This window comes from Vicugna pacos, chromosome 7 (genome assembly GCF_048564905.1).
Source record: "Vicugna pacos chromosome 7, VicPac4, whole genome shotgun sequence".
NCBI lineage: Eukaryota > Metazoa > Chordata > Mammalia > Artiodactyla > Camelidae > Vicugna > Vicugna pacos.
The window spans coordinates 17,864,898-17,890,320 of record NC_132993.1 but is presented as its reverse complement, the minus strand read 5'-3'; the positions used below and the strand labels follow the sequence as shown (position 1 = coordinate 17,890,320).

At 39.1% G+C, this 25,423-nt stretch overlaps 1 protein-coding gene across 3 annotated transcripts in view; it reads right to left on the bottom strand.

Annotated features, from left to right (window-relative positions):
• The window catches only part of CHCHD3 (coiled-coil-helix-coiled-coil-helix domain containing 3), a 251,261-nt gene that overhangs the window by 45,876 nt on the left and 179,962 nt on the right, over positions 1 to 25,423 (bottom strand). For all 3 annotated transcript variants that reach the window (XM_072964444.1, XM_072964442.1, XM_072964443.1), the window contains one exon: positions 7,587 to 7,657. In XM_072964444.1, the coding sequence (XP_072820545.1) occupies positions 7,587 to 7,657 (71 nt within the window). The remainder of the gene's footprint in view (positions 1 to 7,586; positions 7,658 to 25,423) is intronic.

Here is a 25,423-nt window from a genome sequence, read left to right as displayed (position 1 = left end):
TAATTTTATATGCTGACCAAGTGGGAGGATTATTCCAAATACTTTGGGGAAGGGGCAGGATTTCCATGAATTGGGCGACCACCCACTTTTTGGCTTTTTATGGTCAGCCTTGGAACTGTCATGGCACCTATGTGTGTGTCATTTAGCATGCTAATGTCTTACAATGAGCATATATGAGGCTCAAGGTCTACAGGAAGTCAAATCTGCCATCTTGGGTCTAGTTGGTTCTAACCAGTTTATACTCTATCCTCAATTGCTGCATCCCTCTTTTAATGGTTGTACCCTGCCCCTATCCTTCCAGTCTCAATTCTACTTGCTCATCATAAGAAATACTGTCAAATATTGGTATGTTCCAAATCAAGTCTCACTTCCTCTGGAACTAACTTGTTGCTTTGGGGGGGGGGGGTTATGGAAGGAAGAGAATAACACACACAGCTTCTTAGCTTGAGAGGTAGAAGGCTACTCTCCACATATCCCTCAATGAGGTACAGAAGGGGCTGCCACACCATCTAGAACATACCTAAAGTGGTAACCATTGTCTTAGAACTGAATAAAATAACTACTTAAGTCCATGTTTTAGATGAGGATCAATGACAACTTTTTCTTTTTCAACTTTTAAATTTTCTCAGCTTGAATGCCCTAAAGAGAGTGGCAGTTAAAATTTACATTCTACAGATGGAACAGACAAGTCAAAGATGTAATTAATAACCTGCCTGAGGAATTGGGTGTACTAAATAACCAAAACTATGTTTTAACCCAATGGGTTTTTGCCAGTGGCTTCATATACAAAGTATATTCTTAAGTTCATAAACATCGTTCTTCAATTTCAGAATCGATACCCTCGCCCAGCAACACATGGACAAAGTCTAGTGGGTACACAAAATACTGTGATGATTGACATAAGTGAGTGGATGTTTAAAAAACAAAAACAACAATCTTATCCTTCTAAATAGGTAATTGTAACCAAACATATGCACAAAGAGTATAGGTATATTTACTTTTTCTAAAATTTAGCCTCTTCAATGGCTAAGTCTCTAATTGAATAATCAAGATGTTGCTTGGCTCAAAGGACCACAGGGAATAAAATGTCACCACTGCAGATGCTATATTTCCTGCTCACAGCCTTTCAAATTAAAAAAAGGGGGAAAAAGGCCCAATACAAACGCAGAATTTAATTAGTTAGTAAAAGCCCAAATCCTTGCCCGAAGCCCTGTTCTTCCTGTAATATCACATACTTTTCTTCTTGTGTAAACTTTTCATTATGACGGAAACATCTTTATAATACAATAACTCTGGTTACACTGTAACTGCTGGTAACATAACTCCTGCATTAGAAAAGCCAGCATGTTCAAGTAATGTTGTTTTAACACAATTTGTGTTCAGCAGAAACCAAGACAACTTGGTCATTTAGAATTTGATCAATGTGAATTAGTGTCTTACTGAGATAAACTATTTGATCATTTAGAAATTGATCAATGAGCATCAGAGATAAAACATTTATCATGTACATTTGGTATATCAGAGCCATTCACGCAGCACTAAAGTAGGTTACAAGCAGACATTAATAAGTGTTAGAGACGATGTGCAGGGTAACTGTCAGCTGCAGATACAAAAACATGTTCGACAGTATATAATTTTCATCCTTTTGATAAGGCAAGTCACTCAGTAAGGCAGCTGGAGTCACTGAAAAATGATAGGAGCTCAATTTTGAAAAAACTGGAAAGAAACACAGCAACACTGAACACTGCAAACTTTGGAAGTAAGTTTTAATTAAAAGTTTAAGCTAAATGATGAGTAACTTAAATTTACTTGACTAAACTTCTAGAAGAGTTTTAAGACTATTAATCAGAGTAAACTTTGTACCTGCAGTACAATTAGTTCTATTAATCTAACATTTCCAAATTGAAGTCACATTGACATTCAAGCGCAATGGCTTATGCATCTAACAGAATTATAAATTTGCCAGTCAAAACCTTATTTAATTATTTTACAGCCAATTAAGCAGGATCTTTAAACACTGTTGCTTAAAACTGTCCATGATCCACATGTGTAATTACAGAGAACACGGGAAACACCTGCTGGTATCACTGGCATGTCATCCTCAGCTTTACTAACTCATCTGTAGTGTAGCTGTTAAAATCACACACCCCGAAGAGAAACTAAACAGTATATTGCCAGTCAAAGTGAAACCCTAATAAAACCAAGGACATTTTAAAGTGAAAGGGTTTTACAATGAAGAAAACCTTTCACTATACAGTAATACTTAAAAAATCCACTTTATCTCTTGAGTCTTGCATAGCATTCCACAGACACCCTACAATCAGCTACATTTCTTCCACAGGGTAACTAATCTTTTAATACGTTATAAGGATAACCCAGGCTTCTTCCATGAGCCTAAATTTATAAGTCAGGTTTCAACAACTTCGTTCAAGGATAAAAGTGAAAACCCCTTCTTTAGTCTGGCACACAAAGGAGCATTACCAGTATTCACATCCGATTTCATAGACTCATACCCCTTTACAAGTGCTTCATCTTTCAAAGAAACTGAAGCCACGCTGAAAAGTTCCACCCCTAATGAAAGCAGTCCAAAAATATTCTCAAAAGATCTTTGTCACTTCCTACGTATATTTTGCCTTTATGGAGGGCAGAAATTGACCACTTCATTATCTAAAGGAAAACATGAGAATGAAACAGCAATCACCTTTAAAATGTTTTTCATTTGTTTGATATTATATTGTCTTCACAAGGTTTACATTGTTGCCTTTATGATATTTTATATTTCTTTGATATTTGCTTTACATTTGCTTGACATTTATTTTTATATTTTAAAAACAATTTGTGTATACATAACACTGTGGTAACATTTCCTTTCTGTAGATGTGGTATATCGGCTCCAATCCACTCAACGCAACTTAATTCTGATGCTGATCAAAAACCAGAGCCCCTGTGGCACTCTGTCCATGTGTCCTGACAGCTTTGCCACATCCTGATCTGGGCTGTCCTGCCAGGAGAGCTTTATATGCTGTCTTCCAGCTGGTCTGTGAGCTCCCCAACGGTAAGAACTCTCTCTAATGTTCTTTCAGGAGGTTTTAACATCATCTAAATTTTGTCTGGAACTAGATACAGAAATTTCTCCCATGGTGTATAGTTTAATAACCTGAGTTAGACATTAACAACAAACTAATAATATAATAATATGATAACAGTAATATATACTAAAAATAAAATCTAACATTCATTGAGCATTTACTTTGTGCTAGATTTGTGCAAAGCACCATCTGCGTAACTTTTAACATTTTGTTTAATTAATTACCTATAAGGTAGACTATAAGGATTAATATAGAACATAATTTTCAGTAAGCTGGGCTATAACATGGTTCTACCGCCAGATAATGAACCAGAAACTAGCACCGTAACTTGCTCTATCTAACAGACAAATCACTGGAATACCCAGTGGTCTGGATTTTATAGCTAAAATTTTAAAGCTGTTGTGGGGAAAAAGTTCTTGCAGGAACATAAACAGCACAAATTCTTGATCCCAAATTACTTAATTTCCATTGGAAAAAATGGTAATAATTTTTAGTAACTTGAAATTTATTAGGGATGTAATCATCTCAACATGTAGAATTAACTTTGGATTTTTAAAAAGTTCTACTTTAAAATTCTGTCTTCCTCTTGATCTCCTCTGACAAACTCTAAGTTGCACACTGGTAAGACTCTCGCCGTCTCCCTCATGTCTGCATATTCAGAACTCAGCAGAGGGCTCGCTGCAGAGGAGCACTATGAATGAATGATGGGTTGATAAAATAGGGGGGGAAATTCCATTAAATCTAAAGTGTTTTAATGGTTTACTGCCAAACTATAAACTGAGGGACTGAAGGGTGAGTTAATATTTAAGCATCCCTAAAATAATCCCATTAGGTATCCTGGCAGGATGCAGCAGTGTGATTGGAGTTCATCACGTGTGGCTTCAAATGCTGGAGCATTCTTTCTCTTTGTAGTGATTTTGTGTGACCCCCTATCACATGCATAATATTGCTCTTGAAATTGCAATATAAAAAGCTTCCATCTCCTGTAACCAAGATGCACCCAAATGAATCCTTCCATCAGATAAAATTAACTAAATTCCCCTCAAAGTCCTTCAGAGCTTGCTGTCTCAGAGGGACTGCTGAGTCTAGCTCTGTCAGGCAATGGAAAGAATGAAGCAGACTGCCTTGCAAAAGACTGAAGGCGTCATGATTATCTGAGATGCCCAAATTTCTAAGAAACAAAATTCCACTGAGAAATCTCTATGCCTTCAAAGATGGTAAGCATGTCTTAGAGCCAAAACACTATCACTTCCTCAGTACGAAGGCAATGAACTCACTACAAATCAAAATATGATATTCTAGGAAGCTCAGTCTAGCAGGTAGTAGCTGAAAAAAAAATGATATAGTCAAAGCTACTCTCTGAAAAACTAACTCTTGAAATTCCTTCACAGTGTATAAAACCTGAGGTTTTATAACTCTAAGCTTTGATAATCTGGTAAAGGGACTCGCAGAACTCACTAAAGCTATTAAACTCATAGTTTTATTGCTTATTGTGATAAATGCTACAGAGAATCAGCCAAAGGAAGACAGACACAGGACAAAGTCTGAGAGGGTTCCAAATGCAATGTTTCCATTGTCCTCAGGATGCACAATCCTCCTGGTATCAATGTGTGACAAAATGCAGGGTATTATCAACCAGAGACGCTCACCCAAACTTGAGTGTCCAGAGTTTCACTGGAGCCTCATTACACAGGCTTGCCTGCTTGACTGCCTATGTGGCTGAATCCAGTCTTCGGTAGCAGGTTAGTATCAAGTGGCTCAAGGGGCCCACCATACGAAGAAGACACTTCTTCCACTTGGGAATTTCAGTGCTTTAGAGGTTAGTCCCAGGAGCTGGGTACAAAGGCCAGAGCTCATTTTGGGAAAGGTCAAATTGTTTACCACACCAGACGAGAGTAGGATCTAATAAAGAAATATATCTTATTAAAGATCAAAGAGAGTGATGGTGCTGAGGCTCTGCTTAAAACTAAGTCTAACCTACAGGTCCACGTCGTCCTGGAGAAGGTCAGTCACTGTGACTTTTATTCTTTGCTCCATGTAGCCTCTCACTCTGCAGCAGGCTAGCCCAGGTGGGAAAACAAGGCAGCTGAGCAGGGCTTCAGAAGAGATACTTGTTTCATCTAAAATCAGACTCCTCTCTCTCTCTCCATGAAATCCAGCTTCCACCAATTTTCCAACCTGCTAAGCTTGGACTACTGGTTCTCCTCTACCCCTTCTATCCAAATGTATGAACTGAACTGTGTCTTCCCAAAATTCAGATGTTGAAGTCCTAATGCCTGGTACTTCAGAGAGTGAATTTGGACAGAGGGTTTTTAAAGAGATAAGTTAGTTAAAATGAAGTCATTAAGGTGGGCCCTAATCCAATGCACCTTTTAAGAGGAGGCAATTAGGACACAGACACAGGGTGAAGACCATGTAAAGACAGCCATCTGCAAGCCAAGGAGTAAGGCCCCTGAGGAAACCAACCCTGCTGACACCCTGATCTCAAACTTCCAGCCTCCAGAATTGTGAGGAAATAAATTTCTGCTGATTAAGCCACTCAGTCTGTGGCAGTCCTAGCAAACTGGTACACCAGTTCATCACTGATTCACATCTAATCTTTCAATGACTTTTTGCATCCCAGACACCACCTTTTCTCCTTCACTATTAGAGACCTCTCCTCCAGTACTTCCGTCTCTTTTTTTCCCCTCACATCGCCAAACAAACCTCACATCCACGGTCGGATTAGTATTCCTAAAGGAGCATGGAAATCAGGGTACTCACCTGGTCAAACACCTTCCAATGACTTCAGGCTCAATGAAGACCAACTTCTTAGCCCAGCAGCTAATCAAAAACCCTACTGACCTTTCCAGCTATATTTCACACTAGTTTCTCTGAGTAAACCACTGATGTTAACTACTATGTCATCCACCAATCACTGAGCATAATTTTCCATTTGAATACCTTTTCTTCTCACCTACTCAATACCCTACTTCAAGCCTCAACTAAAATATCTTCTTTATGATGACTTCACAGATCACAGACCATTCCAGTCAGAACTGATCTCCTTTGGTTTATCTAAAATTTTAGTATTTGTATAGCTATCATCTTACAAGGCAGCAATATCCAAGTGCCAAGTCAAAGGTTCTCACAGTACAGAGACAAACAGTTTAAAAAATATTGCTTTATGATTAGGGGGAAGAAAGATAACAACATAATTTAAAACATACATATGTAGAGTGCCTTTTAAAATCAAGTGAATCCAGTTCCATATCTAATTCTGAAAATAGCACATTAACCTTTAACAGTGAGATTTATGGCCAATTCTTAGAAGGTCTTTCCCTGCTGCCCCCAAAGAGATAATGCACTAAGGAAGATGGGAGGTTTCTGTCTATTTAAATATATCTCAAATCATCTTTTAAAAAATATCTTTTTTAAAATCAAAACTAATATAACATTAATATCCGTTACCACATAAATTGCACTACAGCAGAAAGAAATAACATTCCACCTTAGGGTTTAATCATTTTATCAAATGCTTATAAACATGTGCAAAGGAACGAGGTCAGAGCCCAATGTAATCTTTCAACTAAACCTGTCACAACATCTTTTTTGCTTCACTAATTTTCACATGTGTGACTACCAGGTTACACAACAGAACTATTTAAACACCCAGGAAAATTCTGAATGATGTCTTCTTACCTAATATGAGCACTGGCAGCAAAGGGAAAGTACAGGGCTAGGGGTTACAGACACTTTGATCTATCAATTACAGAACATTCATTTAAACATTCCAAGGATTAGTACAGGTAGCAATTTAGCATCACCTTCAAAATCAAGGGCAAGGTAAAGTCTGTGATTTAAATGCTACACATGAAGAAGTGAAAACAGCTTAAACCTGAGAAAGGCAGATACTCAAATTTGGACATGCCCATCATTTTATCACACAAAAGTGAAGGGTTTCTGAGTTCCTATTAATAGAGGTAGCAATTTAACAACACCTTATAATCAAAGGCATCCTAACTTATATAATATTCAAAAACAATTCTACTACCATTGCTTTCAATTTCTTGAGTTCATAAAATTGAGTTGCAACATGCTTTCATCAAATGTCTATTCCTTGTATTTGAATTCCACTAAGCACCATGGAGCTATCTCAACCACCCAAACACACTTCTAAGTACTCCAGAGGGCTAAAATATCAAACTGTATTCTGTTCAAAGAGCAATAAAGATGTACTTTCATCTTGTCAAGAAGATTAAATAATGAAAATACTGTTAAATGCAGATATTAACAAATACATATAAAATAGATAAGCAACAAGTTTATAGTGTATAGCACAGGGAACCATATTCAATATCTTATAACCTATGGTGAAGAATATGAGAACAAATGTATGTATGTTCCTATGTGACTGAAGTATTGTGCTGTACACCAAAACTGACACAACATTGTAACCTGATTGTACTTCAATAAAAATATATTAAAACTACAAAAAAAATATTATTAAAAACTTACTTGAACTTTGCTTCCACCTCCTCAGCAGCTTTCTGGTATTGCTCAGTGGTGACTTTGTAGAACTCTGAGCTCTGTGGATAAAGATTGACAGCAGGGTTTTCACTATCCAAGAGGACAAAATGTGTGCAAGACTTGCAATTTCAAAAATTACATAAAATCTTGTTTCAGCCACTGAAGCAGTAGGAGAAAGACTTTCTGCATTAAGTGGCAGGGCTACTTACAAAAATATATGTTAAGGTACCCACTGAAGTAACAGTACAGTTGTTGGTATATAGGTTGTAACTACAAAATAAACATTCATAATCATAATTCATCATTATTTGATCCTTCTGAGAAAATTCCTAGCAGAGTCTTGTAAGATCTCCCTTATTTGGAATCTATCACTGCAAGATCAGAAGATGCTTGAGACTCAATAATGAAATTCACACATATTTACTTTTTATTCCAGTGTCGCACCTAGGATATTAAAGGATCATTTCTTTTTACATAGTATTATTTCTGAACTCAAGATGGATTCTTTATGGAGTAGAATGTGTTCTATCATCTCCAGATGACCACAAGAGCATCAACATTTGCAACAAATTAATCAGTAAAAACAAGGGGCAGATTTAGGTAATTTTTATATTAAAAAAAAAGTTTTCACTATTACACAAATAAACACACAAGCAACATAAATCAAATTGCAAGAGCAAAGTTATGCCTTTCCCGGGGTAGCAAAGTTAAAAATGATTCATTCTGGCTAGCTACTGTGCAAACTGTCTTACTGCAGGGGGTGGCCTAAAGGACTCCATGATCCTTCAGACCCCATAGAATATCCTGTAAAATGCATCGCAGTTCAAAAGAACACAACACAATACGGTGGTCTATTGTGCCTCTTCATTCTCTAATCACTCAGGTTCCCCATGCATGAATTGGGACAGTTTATTTTTTAATAGATCATTGTTGGTTGGTGAGAAAATGAAAATGAAATCCTCTTCACACCAGTGACCCCGTTGCATTTAACAATCTGGGTTGCCCAATGACAGTCACATCCAGGTTTGTGGGATGTGGATAAAATCAATAGGTATGTGATTAGACAGCAGGCTTGGGATGGCTGGAGCAACGGACAGGTCACCATTTGAGATGATGAATGGCTCTCTATCAACCTAGAGTCCCCTACGACGCTAACATTTACTATAATCTTATTTGGGCTGCGATTTATCTTTCTTGCACCTGATCAATAAAGATGAACAGAACAGTTGTAAGGATCGATTGTAATTTTTTATCATTTTCAAGCACAAAGGTGCATTTCTGACATGAAGACAATATTCTAAGTGTACTGCTTCTACATTTTTTAAAATCACAACGTGAGTGATCAACTGCACCAATCTATATGCCAAGAGGTTTTCATTCATCTGTAGGTCTCAAGCTATCCAAAAGCCATCTGTCTTCTCAGATATTTTAACTTTAGGTTGTGCCACTCTCTCCTATCAATTCCACTTACCAGGTTTTTCTTTCCTTTAAAATACACACCAGTCACAACATGCTCTTTCCCAAAGTTTGGTTTCAGCTTTTCTTTGAACTCTTCTAACAAAGAGGGCAGCAAAAAAGGCAGTTACTAATGTACCACTAACACTGATGAGAAACTCCCCACATTACTACGATGAGCTGTCAAGTGGGCATTATGTCACTGCGTCATCTATTAAAATGCTGGCAAAACAATAATGTCTTGAGTAATATTTTTGCTTATTTTAAGCACTGAAACTGTAATGTCTGGACAGAGCCAGGACGAGACTGAAAGATCTGTTTTCTGGTTCTGTTCTGTGACCCTGAGCAAGTCCTCCAACCTCCCCCAGATTCCGTTCCCGTGTTCCTAGTTTGTAAAATATGGATGACACTAGCCCTGCTTACCTCTGCCAAAGCCGTTGCGGAAATCAAGTAAGATGGGCAAGAGAGCTGTGAAACCTGTTCAGTGTTTCTGTAGAGTAAGATTAACATCCCAATAAAATGATTTTGGAGGAAAAGAACTAATTTGGGCAATTCCATTCTGGGTACAAATCCAAAATTATCAAGATTGAGTATTAACTTTTGAATAAGAATGATGCACAAAAGCAAGAGTTCTGCCATAATATAAATTAGTGAGCTCCCTTCCGTTTTGTAATGCCAAATGCAGATCAAATTATCCCTGATTTTGCACTTTCTCCTTCGATGTTAAACACACACACACAAAAGCCCTGTACCTGCACTGCCTGCAAATCTAGTATATAATTTTTTTTAAGTTTTAGGCTTTATTTATGCCCCATATTTCTAGTGCAGTGACCAGTTTCTGACAATGCATAAACCTTTCTAACAAAGTCCCCAAGAGGCAACACCATAAAACAACTAAGGAAATAAAATACCCAACATCTGTATGTAGGCAGTGTTTAATTCATCCAAGTATTTACTCATTCAACAAAATTAAATCCTTATTACCCAACAATGTCTATCTTGGGGAATCCGATCCTCAAGAAGCTTTCCATCTGATGCAGGAGAACAAGAAAATAATTATGATGGAAGGTCACAAATGCTAAGCTAAAAGTGGTGGATAATGTTCCTGGAATTCAGAAGGAGTAGAGATCTCTTTTGGTCTCAGAAGATACTTTTAAAAATGAACAATCATTAAAAAGCAAAACAAATTAAAAAATAAAAAAGCAAAACATTCCCAATATGTGTGCCAGCAGGAGAAAAGATAAATACATACTGGCTATTCATAAAGTGGAAATCTACACAGTGACAAAAAGGAATGAATTAGACATACAAGCGGGGTTAAAAAAAAGCAAGCTACAGATATGACACCGAAGAAGGCAACTTATGTTAGTTTTGAACAATGCAAAATAACAAAACAGGGTCAGTAAACAGCAAATTCTATTGATTATCTGTAAGTGGTGGCAGTTCTGTATGGGTGGTCAAAGGGGATGGGGGCTGAATGCCATAAAGGAAGGTAAGGGGGGGGTGGGGCTGCACTGCATTGTCATATTTTATAAAATGAGGTGTGAGTACACAGCCCATTGTTACACTGGTTATAAATATTTTATAGTACATACAAAAATTGTATCACCCTTCCTCGCTCCCCAAAAGGAGCTAATCAACAACAAATGATTCAGTGTGGCTGGAACCTGAAAGCATGTAAGGGGGAAACACGGGTGAAGAGGCTGGCTGAGGGAGATACATTCTTGAATGCTAAGTTACACATTACTAAACAAACGTACCACCATCCCCCCACCGACTTTTTATTATGTAATCATTTTAGACTTACAGAAAGGGGACAAAAATGGAAGGTTCCTTTGTATACTTCACTCAGCTTCCCCTCACATCAACACCCTATATAATCATAGTACAATTACCAAAACTAGTAAGTTAACAATGCTATAATACTAGCAACTAGCAGCAACTGGATTATAGATTTTATTTGTGTTTCTCCAGTTTTCGTTCTTTTCCTATTCCAGGACCTAATCTCAGATCTCATGTTGCATTTAGCTGGCCCAGCTCCTCAGTCTCCTCTCATCTCTGACAGTTCCTCAGTCTTGCCTCACTTTTATGACCTCGACACTCCTGAAGAACACTGGTCAGATGTTCTGTAGAAAGGTATGCAATTTGGGCCTGTCTGATGTTTCCTTGTGATTAGACTGACATTATCACGCATTATAGAGAAGGACACCACAGAAGTGGCGTGCCTTCTCTACACATCACATCAGGGGCTACACCCCTACACTGACAGATCTTTTTACTGGTGCTGTGGATCTTGACCACTTGATTAAGGTGGTTGCCTACAGGGTTTCTCCATAGCAAAGCTACTATTTTTCCTGATGTTATTAATATCTTGCAGGAGATACTTTTGAGATCATGCAAATACCCTGTTTCTCCTTAAAGTTCTGCTGTCAGTTTTTTTCTTTTTTCCATCCACTGTGAGACTTATCTGCAGCAAAGATTTCTGTAGTGTTCTAATGTGTATTAGTTCTTAAATGATGTTACTGCCTATCTAGAGCATACTGACATAATGTCAATCTTCATTTACTCTCTTCCTCAATAAGGAAAACTGTAGCCTCACAGAAAAGCCTTCAAAAACAAAAATCTTCAAAGAGTGGGTAGCTATTCTTAGGAAAGTATAAATTCCCTACAGTCTGACAATGAAACATAGAACAGGAGGTAGACAAGGAGTTGTGGAGGGACAGACCTAAGTCAGGCAAAGTGAACTCTCCTCCCCATTCGCTATCAAAAATTGGGAGTGCCCGGACTCCTGCACACCTCCCTCCTGCTACCACAGGCCGACCTTCATCACTGTGAAGAGGTGACTGACTGCTCTCGGGAGGATGAGGCAGACGGGTTACTGCAAGGACTTGAAAAAAGGAGAAGCAGTGAGTGGTTTCAGATGAAGCTTTGGGGGTTTTCAGGACGTCGCCCCAACTCCTGCCCTTCTACTTTGTCAGCCCTCGAGTAAAGGAGTGGGGATCACCCACTATGGAGCCACCAGAGCGTGTTAAACTGCAGACTCCTGGGCCACACCCTGAACCTCTAGGGGTGGGACCCAGAAGCTGTGAGTCTTTGCAAGAATCTCAGTGATTCTGGACACACACTAAGTTTGGACACTACTGGGTTTCTAGAACAACAAAAAGATACTAAAAATACACTATTTAGCTTGCCCTTCAAAGTGAAAAATAAATCAGTGTTTTTGAAGAATTACGGCAAAACTACTTTCCACAACTGAATATAGCTATAATTTGTACAAAGGTGTTCCAAATTAAGGCATTCTGTTAGTACCGTCCACAAGTTGTTGGTGGACCCCAAACTGCCCAAGAGCTCTGGTTTCACACATCACCTACCAATGACACTGCAGTGTTTCTCCTCTGACCTGGTATTCACGGGCAGTGGAAGTATCATAATTTTCAGAAGCATCACTTTTGTTTTCTGTGTTGTTTTGAGATGGTCATAGGTTGTATACACCACTATTTTTGTTTACCAATTGTAAATTACTGTTACTTTAATGTCATCCTTATAACTAAGTTTGTTGTTATTTGGTTAAACAACTTTACCATTTGTAGTAGTACATGCTTACATCAATTGTATTTTTGTCTGACCATCTTCAAATAACCAAATCTTAAGACCTATGTGGTCTGTGCTTCAAATAAGTAACATCCACATTCCTACTTCCAAAGGCGGATACATATTTATAAAGATATATATTTACATACATATGTACATAAATATGGCCATACACAAAGCAATTATACATGTGTGTACACACACACACATGTATATGTGTGTATGTATACTATGTGTGTATATATGTGTATATGCACATACATACACACACATATATATGCATATATACAGTGACACTAACTACCCCACATAAAAATCAAACCAGTAACTTTTGACCTTTTCCAATGAAATCCAATTAACTAAATTAAATAGCAAAGTACTTTAATGCCAGGGCATTTCAGGGCTTTAATTCTTACTATGAACTGTAAAATCTCCAAAATGAGGAATCATGATGATTCCCAAACTGATTTCCTCGTGGAACCCCTCAAATATGGGTCAACATGACAGACCAAAATCCCCTTAAATTAGGGATTTCCCTATATGAAATCCAAACACTATTTCAAATCCTGCACTTTTTGAGATGCAACTTTTCCCATCTCAGAGCAACATTATCTTACGGGTTATTTTTAAAACTAATGCTCAAAAGATAAGAAGGGAGTAAAAATTGACGACACTGGAAAGTGATTCTAGAACTGATGATGACTGATGGTATCACTTTTTATTAAGTGCTAATAAAAAAGAGTATGCTATTATCTTGAATTTTAAAATTTTGAGATAAAATCTTCTAAGAAAACTATTGCTGACTTCTCCCAGGTTTCCTCAGAGCCCTGTGGTAGATTGCAAAAATGGGCACAACTCTTTACTCCTTTCTTACATTCACGTCCTTTGGTGACACCTTGCAGCTTCTCTCACCATGGAAGGGTGGAGTCTATTTCCCCACCCATTCAATCTGAGCTGTGCTGTGACCTGCTCTGGCCAACAGAATGTAACAGAAGAGATGCAGCGTCAGTTCCAAACCCAGGACTCTCTTGGAGTCCTGCCCAGGTGCCACGTCAGTAAGCCCAAGCCAGCTTGATGGAGGAGTCTACAAGTCTTCCCAGCTGAGGCCATCCAATACCAGCCAAACCTCAGCCACCTCAGCATGAGTGAGCCCAGCCAAGACCAGAAGAACTGCCCAGCTGAGAGCAGCCCAAATTGGTGACCTGCCTGCAGAACCATGAGGTAAATAAACAGTGGTTGTTTTAAGCCACTAAGTTTGGCGTGGTTTCTTATATAGTACCATCTAACTGATTCACGCCCTTTCTGTGTTCTTCTAGTACTAGTCTTTTATCAAAGCATTTGCCATGTACCAGCAATACACGTTTACATGTTGTCTCTAGCCCATAAGTTCCCCCAAAGCAGGCATCCTGTTCCACTTATTAAAGCACTCAGTTTATGTGAAACACAAAACTTACTGAAACGTTAGAGTGATATTAATTCTAAACTGCATTCCAAACTTTTGCTCTTATTTGAACAGAATGGGACAGAGACAAGTCTAAAGTAAATGGAATATGACACGCAGTGGGTGCAGTACTGCATTTATAATGTGTCTCCCACAAATGGACAAACACTTCAGTCTGCTACGCCAGGTAAGAAGGTAAGAAAGAATGGATATTGCTCAGGCTTGTGTTCAACTGCAATAACAGTACAATAATAGTTTAAGCTATAAACCATAGTTAAATGAGTGAGGGGAGGAGTTTTTTCACATAATAAGAAGTCCAGATGTTGGAAACCCAGGGCTCATGGAGGTACCAAGGGCATCATCAAATAACTAGGCCTTTTCCATATTCCTTTCTCAGCCACCCTTACCATTTGGCTTTTGTCCTCACGGTCTCAAGATAGCTATTACCCCCCAGCTGTCATGCCCATGATCTGAGGAAGGTAAATACGAGAAGAGAAGGCCTCTCCAGAGACTTCCGCTCACATCTCTTTGGCCAGAATGATATATCATGCACAACGCCGGCTGCAAAAGAGGCTGGGAAATTGAGTGATTCTGTTTTCTTCTTCTAGAGGAAAGAAAAAGAAGGATGGAATTTGGGATCAGTGTTTATTGAGCTGGTTAATCATACCTGCCACAGAAAGCTGAAGTGACAGCACAAAAGCATACACAAAACAGAGTGGTTGATTTTTAGATGCAAGTATTCTAAGATTTCTTTCCAATCTCCCTTGAAGTTCTAATTCGAGGTGTGGGGGGGATTTACCCATCTGGTATTCTGAAACCCAAGAACAAAGTTTTTAAGACAGTGTAGGAAGGAAACGGGAGTCAACAAGAGTGGGCATCATTCCCAAGTCTCTTTGGGCTGGCCATGGCCCAAGTTTTTGAATGTGATGTACTGCCATTTTCCATTTTCAGAGTCTCCCTTTAAAAGTATATTTTAAAATGCACACGCACAGACACACACTATTGCTAGATTTGAGAAGCATCTTTTCAACTTCTAAATTAGATTAAAAGAAAACATGCACACAGTATTCTTGCAATATTTTCTCAGGTTCTGAATCTTATATCTGTTCTATTATAACTAATATGATCATACCTGTATCATACAAGAAAAGAACAAATCAAAAAAGGCTATAAGAAAAATTTGTGAAATAGCTTTTCAGTTCTTTTACAAAATGCTACATAATACACAATCCTAAGGGACAATTTAAATTCTGGTGGCCTGACACTATTTCACAGAGATAAACTCCTCTGCACTGTCCAAAGTTGGTGGCAACTCTGCTTATGTTTACAAGAGTGAATGGGAGAAGGAACAAGTCTGACCTTGGATGTGAGCAGACTGACTGAAGGTGTGGATCTCTCTTTCTAAGCTCACCTGTAATTACCGCTAACAACTGCCAGTCTCCATCCCTCTATAACCCATCCAAACACAAGGTCTAGTGTGTACAAACACCAATATAAGCCTTCCTACCAACAAAATCAATAAGAGCGTTCGTATTATTAAGTAGCTGGATTCAAGACTGACTTACACTTTTTGTTATTACACTCACCCAGGAACTATGTTACAATATGTGATCAGCTAGATGCAGGTAAGTATGCTTCCTCCAATAAAGAGTTAAATATGTGAGGACACACTTTAATGATGCAAATGTAGTTTGGATATAATTCCAGGCACAGAAACCCTGAGACTCATTTATTGAATGGCATCATGAGGCCAAAAAGAGTTCATACTTTCTCAAACATCCTGTCTTTTTACAGAATTACACAGAATCAAAAAGCATGACTTTGCTTTACCACAACAACACTGAGAGCTAAAGAACTTTTTTTTTAATCACTAATGATCGAAGTTTAGTTGATCAAGCAGTTTCAGTATTTCTCCGGACAAACCTGTCAGAGAGCATATTGAGTTTTGCCTTCCCTGGGTTCCTGTACATGCTACAGTCTGTTATAGGTGGGCAGAAGAGCAGTGGGAAAGATTTGATAATTCTCAGTGCAGGGAGAGGTCCTTGAATTGAGTAGTTGGCATCTTGAAGAACCTTCCATTATCGGCACTCCGCAGACCCATGGCCTGGACTCCACTGTTCCTGGACTCTCTCCTGTTACACCTTCCCCTCCCTCTAACCTTCTGGGGCTCAGGAAAATTCTGTCTACAAGACAGGAAAATCAAAGGTAATATTTAAATAGCTTGCAAATTGCCAAGACTGGTCCAGATGCATGGTGTATCAGATTCAGTGTTCTGTTTCTAAAAGGTACACCAAGGAATGGTTTGGGTTATTTAAACTGAGTCTCACTTTTTAACACACAAAATGAGGACTTTATCTTTCAGGGTGATTGTGTCAGTGGGACAGTATAACTTCAGTACTTGGCACAGAGCCTGGCTTTTCCTTGTGGAAGACAGAGGTTCTCACTCACAATACTACTCCTGCCAACAACACTTGGCTCCCCAGCCAATCCATGAGAGCCTGGATCACCATTAATTTACCTACACAACTACGTACAAACCTGAAGAATGATCGTCAAGCAGATGGATTCAAACTTCATCTCCATTTTTCAAATAGTGAGTAATGCTTTGTTTTATGTAAGCAATAAACTCAAAAGCCTAGGTACTTACCCTGAGTATCCTTAAATATCTGCTTATAACCATTTGTGCACACCTATTAGTATATCTTAATTTTTCTTGGCCCTACTTTTTCAGATCCGTATCACTAGTGATCAATAATAAATTACTAATTTAGCAGTTTATAACAAATCAAAAACCCTACTAAGTTCTGCAGTAAAGACAACTGATGAGTCCCTGTGGAAAAGGCTGTCAGCCGTGGCTTATCCTGACATCTCCCCTCTCTCCTCTCTCCTCAGATAACCCCCGTTTTAAGGTGGATATATGGTCAACCAGACTAAAATTCCCAGCTTGGCTCTACTTAGGCTGAGCCATAAACTGAATTGTTAGGTGGGACTTCCAGGTCGGCTGCTTAAAGACAGCTGACCTCAGCTGGCAGGGAATCTTTTTAGCCCTTTGCCCCTTCTCTTTCTTCTAGGTTGCAATATAAATGTGATGGCCAGAGCTCCAGTAGCCATCGTGGAACTTAAAGAGGGAAACCCTGTGCTAAGATGCAGAAGTGAAACATTAGGTCCCTGGAGCTCTGAAGACGCCAAAGCCACCATGCCAGCCCTGGACTGCTTACTTCTAGACTTTCATTAAATAAGAAAAAATAAACTTCCTAATTAAAGCTATTCCATTTTTATGCTATACGAAGTCAAATGAATGAGGGATAGACCTTCCTTATGCCTTGATACATTGGCTTTTTGTGCATCTCATGAATAATTTTAACAAAGTCAAATGCAACAAGCCAGCAGGAGTATCTTTTTCCTTTGCAGTAATGCTCTGCTTCCACTTGTCAGAGATCTGTTTCCTTCTGCCTCTCTCCTTTTCCAACATAAAAACAGGAAGAATTACAAATTTTTAAAGCTATGTTTAACCCTAGCATCAAGCCTTACCACCTCTAAGAAGACACATTTCATGAAAATCCCATTGTCTCCTGGGTACCTGGGCAAAATTAATAAACTGCTTTTGCAATTACCCTTTCACTCCATCTTTACTATTTCTCATATAAAGAAACAGAGCTGTTCAGAGCTTTTTCTGGCATTTCTAGTTTTATTTCAGGCACTGTAGAAACTTCACTAATTAGAGTCTGAGGGTTTTTTTTTCTTGATTTAGTTTTCTAATTAGAATAGGAATCCTAGATTCATTGACAGCCTTGACACTACACAAGCAATATTAGTTACATATTAGTTATATTATTGCATGCCTTGGTTTCTTCACCTGGGCAATTCAAATAAATATCTGTACCAAACACTATTTTGGCACTCTGAGTTTCCTATTATTTGCTCATTTCTTCATTCTACAAATACTGAAGTTCTGTGCCAGATTCGAGGCCAGGAATTTGGAGTGTAACGGTGAGCAAACAAGACACTTGGCCCTAATTTCATGGAGCTTATGGTGTACTGGAGCAGACATAAATTTACAAATCACACAAATAAATGCATAATTAATAATCACAGTGATGATAAGACCACATATAATGTGATCTTTATTTCCAGGAAGTAGCTTTTCTAATGAGTGTCTAAAGCCCTGTATTTCTCTGAAGTACCTAACTATCCTTCATATTCAGTTCTTAAGGTGACTGTGCTTCTGTTTCCTTTTCCAAACAATTCAAGCTTATCAGGACTCTCTCCATTTGTAACAGTTTATCCTAACTTCTTTCTAAGTAAGGGAGATCTACTACGTGCACTGATATGGACGGAAAGAGGTCCAAGTAGTATGAAAAACCTATAAAACAATCTTAGAAAGGGGACCTGAGAAGGAGATACTTTTCCTCCTTATTTAATAGCTTTTGGTAGCAAGTTAAGTTCTTACTGTGGGCTCATCATTTTTGTAAGAAAACTAATTACGCCTCAGTTTCCAACAGGCATTACACCTAAACTGGTATCATGCAAGAAAGGTAACTTCCCTGGACATTACTGGGAGAGTGACTGCCTGACCCTCTCCCACCCACAGCTCCCATTAACGCTACTTACATGGAGAGTCCCCATTTTCTCTAATTAGAAAGCATTCATTTTTCTCAGTTTTTCTTGCCTATAATGTCAATAAAAGGTCTTAAATCTTTCAATTGTTTGTAGCTCTTCTACCTGAAGCAGAAAAGCAGCCACCCTCCTACACTCGCTGATCAGACTCTGTATTACACACCTCAGACCTTTCAGCTCTTGACACAGCTGTGCCTCACTGGTTTTCTGCAGTGGTGAGACAGAGCAATTTCACAGTCATCAGGAGGGTTAACAGGAGAATTCACCATGATGTCTCGCAAGACGCACGTATAAACTCTTAAATTACTGTGTGTTGCCAGCACAGGAAGCTCTCGTTCTGGATGGCTGTGTAACGTGACACAGTCGCTCTCCAGGTCGTGAGTGTGACCTGCACAGCGCTCAACGAGGTGACACCACACACACATCTAAGAGCACACCTACGGACGGCTCCATCCACGAAGCATCACGTCTGTATTGCCAGTGCAGCTCAAGCTTGCAACCACCTTACCTGAGCTGATCTGAGGTCGTCTCCCGTGCAAAGAACTCTATGAACCCAACTCACAAACACTCCTGCCCTGGCTCAGCATACACATGGGTGTGCACTCGTGCACATGGTGTCCTCTTGAAACCCATGGGCTACAAGGAAAGTGGTCAACAATAATCCTTACTGTGGAAAAGCAAGTAGACACAAGTTTATCATAAACTGTTTAGTTCTTGATCATCCACAATTTTGTACTAATAATCTGAAGGATTTACAACAGATGCTCCCCTGGATGGTCTTTCTTATCCATTTCACCTTCTTTTCCAGCCCTCTGACCAACTTAGGCCAATCTAAAACTCAGTCATTCAAAAGAGCTCACTGAAGAACTAGTATGGTCCAGGCCCAGGGATGAGGGTGAGATACATAAACAACTAATCTCCTGCGTTAACACAGAGACAACTGCCTTCAGTTTTGTAGTCCCTTCCGCCTCCAAGAGCTGCATGTCACAATGTACAATGCCACAGGAGGTAGTAAGTTCAGTCATCCAACCCAGCATTCCTCAAATGTGTAAGGTCCATCCTACTGACTGAAAAGATATTAATCATAGAAATAATCATAGAAATCATAGAACAGAAAACAAATTTTAAAGATTCTCATAGAAATTAGAAGACCTGAGGTTATTTCCTTGGCTTCCAGGTTGAGAAACTCTAAGCTAACCCATTTATTACCCTTTATTTAGCTTATTGTCCATTAACTTCCTAACAGGTGGGAGCAAGACTAAGGCTTTCCAAGGCAAAAGGTAAGTGTGGAGGGTAACAAATGAATCCTGGGAGGAAGGAGAGAGGTCAGGGAAGGAAGGGATCCTGACAGAAGAGAATGGAGAAGCCAAGACCAAGTTTGCCTTCTTCCCACTTCTGCCTAGAACCTGAGTTTTTAAAATATAACAGAGGCCAACACCAGTAACTCATTCCAAGCCAGAACATCTACTTAACAAAAACTTTCCTGAAAACTGAGCAAATCTTTGAACTCTTTCACAGACATTAAATATAGTTGGTTTCTTCGCTCCTCGGCACCCACCACAAATTGAATCAAATCTATTCGGAGGTAATACCTTTCCAACACTACAGAAAATAAGCAGCTCACACAAGGGGACAGCACTCCAACTAAGCTCAGAATCCCAGACTGTGCACATCTCTCCAAGATGAAAAATTCTGACTGACCTCAGCAGAGTGATGAGCTCAAAGCCTTAATGAGGGGTGCTCTAAAGATGTTGATTCGGCAAAGCATTCCCAGGCTTCAAAACATAATCAGCACAATGCTTTGACAGTTCCTGTTGTGTCACCTTTGAGACGCACTCATACAGGCAAGGATGCTCATTCTTGTAATGCATCCACTGAACACCTCTATTCAATAGGGCCTCAGCGGCGCAGGGCAGGTAAGGGGCATGAAATTGCCATCCACGACAGTTTCTCCTGTGTGGATTTACTCTTGCCCCTGGCATTGTGCACTCCCAAAGGTCTAGGAGAGAAACTATGTAAAACATAGCCAATGCCAAAATTTTAAAAATAATTGTATTACTTTTATTATTTAAAACTTTCACCAGAGAGACAATGCCATTCTTCAACATCTCCTGGTTGATAAAGGTCTAGGGCTCAGCTACCTGGCACATACACTTCCCTGAAAGCAGCATTTGATAGGTTATAGAAAAATTTGTGAGACAAAGATTGGTAAAATCACTTCATTGTACCCTTATCAGACTGGCTGTTTTCTTTAGTTAAGTATATGAGGAAATGGGCTCCTCATAATTTGCTACTGAGAGTATAAACTGTACAATTTACAGCAACACGTCTCAAATGCCTTTCACTCAGTTCCACTTCTAGAAATATCTGAAATAATCATGGGTGTGTATAAAAACTAAGTAAAAAAAATTTTCATCAGAGTTTACAATATTGAAAAATGAAAAACAACTTAAATATTCAAGTTGTCACAGAGGACAGCTAAAATGAGTAACAGATGACCCATACAACAGAAGGATAGGAGTTGTTTTGGGGCTTTGTTTTTTTCTCTTGAAGAAGGAAAAGAAGAGAAGAAATATTTAAATTCCTTTAAGGTTTAGTCCTTGGTGAACAGATTTTAGAATAAGGACAGTTACATAGCCGTTTCTTATAATGTTCCAAACTGAATCTGCTCTCCTCCAAAACAAAAACAAAAACAAAAACAAAAACAAAAACCAAAACCTAGCATCTTCACAAGCTACAAATGCATCCACTCACAAGGCCAAAACAGATGAGACAGTACAGATTAATTTTAAAGGTGGGGAATCTATTTTAAATTATGATGGTTGAAATCCTATTTATTCCTGGTGTCTCCGAAATTCTTCTGCCATTTGTTAAGCGGGTGAATGTTCACCTTTTACTCACTGAAATATTTACTGTCAACCATCTCCCAAGAGCAAGGTATTCGTAGCGGAAGGGAATATCTAAAAAAATTTAAAATTTTTAAAAAGGAGTTATGTGACTGCAGTGCTTATACTCTGCAGGGAAGTGATATTCATAAGGGAAAAAATCCCTGGGAAGAACAGAGGCCCTAGGGATTCCCTGTTTACAAAAAAGAACACAATTCCATCAGAGCAAGAGTTAAAACTGCTGGGAGGCTGGTGGAGACTTGGATTCCCCGACAGCAAATACGATTAGGAAGCAATCATGTAACTCAATTGATTACATGATAAAAACCAGCCAAGAAGGAAGTAAAGTTAGAGGCTATGGTCTTCATTTTACCTTTCAGAAAAGGTATGCTTAACCACCATTACACATTTGCTTATTGTCCCGTAGGTAGTAAGTGCTATAACCAAATCAGCCCAGGTGTGATGTTCCAAATCCAGGGGTGTAAGGCCTTGGATCTTGAGATTTTAAAATACTGTAGTGTCTTTAATACAAAGCAACAGATGGTACTCTGTAAGTACTCGACAAATTCATGGTTTTCTTTGACCACGGAGGTATCATACTTTTTGAACAGTCATATAATGAACTGCAATACCCAAACAAAATAAGATCCAATGCAGATGGAACATCTATCTTGTTTTAATTTCCTTTCATCGATTTTGTGCCCAAACTCAGATGTTGATAATAACTGTGACAATGGTTCTCTCAAGTGCTGGCAATGCATATAAAGCTACTTGGTAAACAGAAAAGTCGGTCTTAATTTAAGGGTTAAAAAATCTCAGATATGAAATGGAGAAAGATTTCAAAAGTGGCAAAGGGATCACCTATCCATTTCAAAGACATGTTTATCTTTTTGTATTTCAAAGGAAAGGCCTTTGGAAAGATTTGGCATAGAAATATGCATGTGAATAGAGGCACATTGAAAAGTCTTAGCTTTCAGGTATAATGGCTCTCCTACAGAAAGTACAATGCAGGATTCCTGAATACCTAAGGCACATTTCAAATGCTGCCAAGTCACCAAGGGCCCCGCGGTACCACTCTGACCAGCTTTTATCTGATGACTCATTAACATTTCCCTGCATTATGCCCCGAAACCCTACTACTACTTAAAAGTTTCACTCCTCAACTGCAGAAAGTACATTCATTCACGTGGTTCTAAAACATATCAGAATGTCTTATTTGTATTATTATTTAAAAAAAAAAAAAACAGTGGCGGGGGGGGGAATGAAATGAGGAAGAAAAGATAATTATGGAAGACCCAGTAAGCAAATTTGATAGTCTTCTTCTAGAAATATTCATGAAAATCTGTCTCTGAAAACTGCTGGTATTTGGTAGCCAATCTTTTCCACATGACTCTTCTGAGAAATGTTCTTAGAAAGATCCCACAAAAGGGTGATAATAAAATGCATCTCATCAGATGATTTTTCGGTCTGGCACGGAGTCTCTCTCACATCTTCAGTGCGGATTGTAACTCTTCTTCCAAAGCCTATCTCGTTTACTCCATGTTAGTCACACTGTGCCTTCTGCCTAGTGCAAGTCCTTCCAAATAAGATGAGCAAGAATGCAGTCATCCACGAGGGCAAAGCATGCTGCATTCTGCTGGTTTCCATAAGGGCAGACCCTGCCCTTCAGAGAGGGGTTAAGAGAGGTGAGGTCCACAAAAGTGCTTTAAATAACAGCATATTTACTCCACAGGAAAGAAATTCTTGTGAAACTCCTGTGATCTGAGCACATCTCAAGGGAAAGAGACTGTATCTTTACTTTTAAAAAAGGTCTTTATTAAAAAAACAAATGTGAACTATAAATGTAACCCGGGGTAAATAATGTGAATTAGGCCCTGAAATGCACACATTCACAGAAATTACCACGCAGAGAAACTCAGCCATACCCAGGCTGAGTCTGAACAGCAGCTTACCGCTCAGTGTGACCCAAACGTAACCAGACGGAGTCCATCGGCAGCCAGATGTAAATGGCCCTGTGCTGGGCTTCGTTTCAACAGGCATTCTCTTTGCCTGGTGAAAGCCCTCTCTCCAACCAGAGGACAAGTTATTAAGAAATTGTTTGTCATCTTAGATTGGATGGATCATTTGTTTCCTGGAATTCTTTTTCTCATCATTTACTCATTACACGCCTCCTCCTGATGGAAGTAGACATTTATTAGCTTCTGCATTTATTGCATTGGCAAACAGAAACATTCTGCTGCATTTCCTGAGGGGTTCACTCATTTATCTATTGGGTAAAAGACTGAAGTTTTCTACAGGGCGGAAAAATTAAAATATCAGTCAGGCTGACAGCTGGGAAAATTAGGGTCTTCTGCGACAAGCAGCTTTCTCGAGCTTTTGGTTTAGTGAGGAACAGCAATGATATTTCACCAAATTACCACTTTGTATGTAACTAAACCTGTGGGCTATTAGCTAGTGAACTAATACTCCAAATGAATGATATACATGGTACACTGTGAAGTACCTGACATGCAAAGCTAATTGTCATTTTAAATAGAAAATTTAGAAAAATGCTTTAAAAGACCCATTTCTACAAGGAGCTAGAGAGCTAGCAAGAGAACCAAAGAAACCACTTTATTAAACCAATGAAACCAGAGCTAGAATCATAGAATTTAAAGTTGTAAGAGTCATTGAATACTTTTGCAAGAATCTTCTTAGCAACATCCTTGACAAATGATCACTCTCATTGTGCAAAAGCACTGATGATAACAGGGAGACAGACTGGCACACCCCACAAGGCAGCTTATTTTAGAAATGAAGACTTCTGCTTGATAGGGCCAAGCTCCCTCAAGGGTGGCCTGATTGCTAGTGACCCTGAGCAAGCTACTCCACCTCTCTGGGTCCCAGGGTCCTTGTTATAAAAATTAACCTACTCTGATGGTGAAAGAATCAGAACTGTAGGAGGAGAAGTTCATCCAGAGGCTCGACCACCTCAACCCTGCCAAGACTATTTGGTCCAGCAGTTGCAGGAAGCCTCACTGACTCCTGAGGAAGGCCACTCCACGGCAGAGCTGGCACCTTGTCTATAATTAACTACACTGAGATGTCGGGCATTCCAACCAGGAGACTGGAGCTCATCTAGAGCAGAGCTATCTTCAATTCTTTCTTCCTCTTTCCTCTTTGGCTTCCCTTGAACCAACATCTGTTATACACCTTTCATTCATGACAAAGAGCAGAAGCAACAATGCAATGGAGTGTTCATTGAGGCTGCCAGCCACTGGCACAACCCCTCAAGCGGCTGGCTTATCTCAGCCCTACCCCGATTTCCCTAATTCTCTGATGCCAACTATCTGGGGTTTAGCTCTCAGTTCAACAAAGCACAAACAGTCTAGTATTGTGCTAGCACTAGTTAGAAAAATCGGTTTTTAGTCTTTTGTCCACTTAGGAGTTTGGATACCAGAGAACTCCAGCTTTCCTGATACAATATTGCTAAAATGTTGCTCAAGTCCCAGAATCCTTTGGGGGATAAGAAAGAATATAAACATGAGCAAGAATATTATCTTTATAAATCAGTAACATCTTCTAGCTAAGTGTTCATAAAGGCACTTTTTTCTAAATAGCTCTTAAGTCCGATCTGCAAGGACTCTGAGCAGCCATGCTGTTCTATGCACTGACATTTAGTTCAACAGCGAACAGAGCTCAGTTGACACTTTGGAGCCTCATTTTACCACCTGGAAGAGATCCTCATTTGTTACTATGAGCGCCTTAGTCACAGTCAGTGAACTCGATGGTGGGAAGTGATGCAGTAATGTACTTGATAATGTCACTAAAAGCCCCTTAAATGTTCAACCAAACCT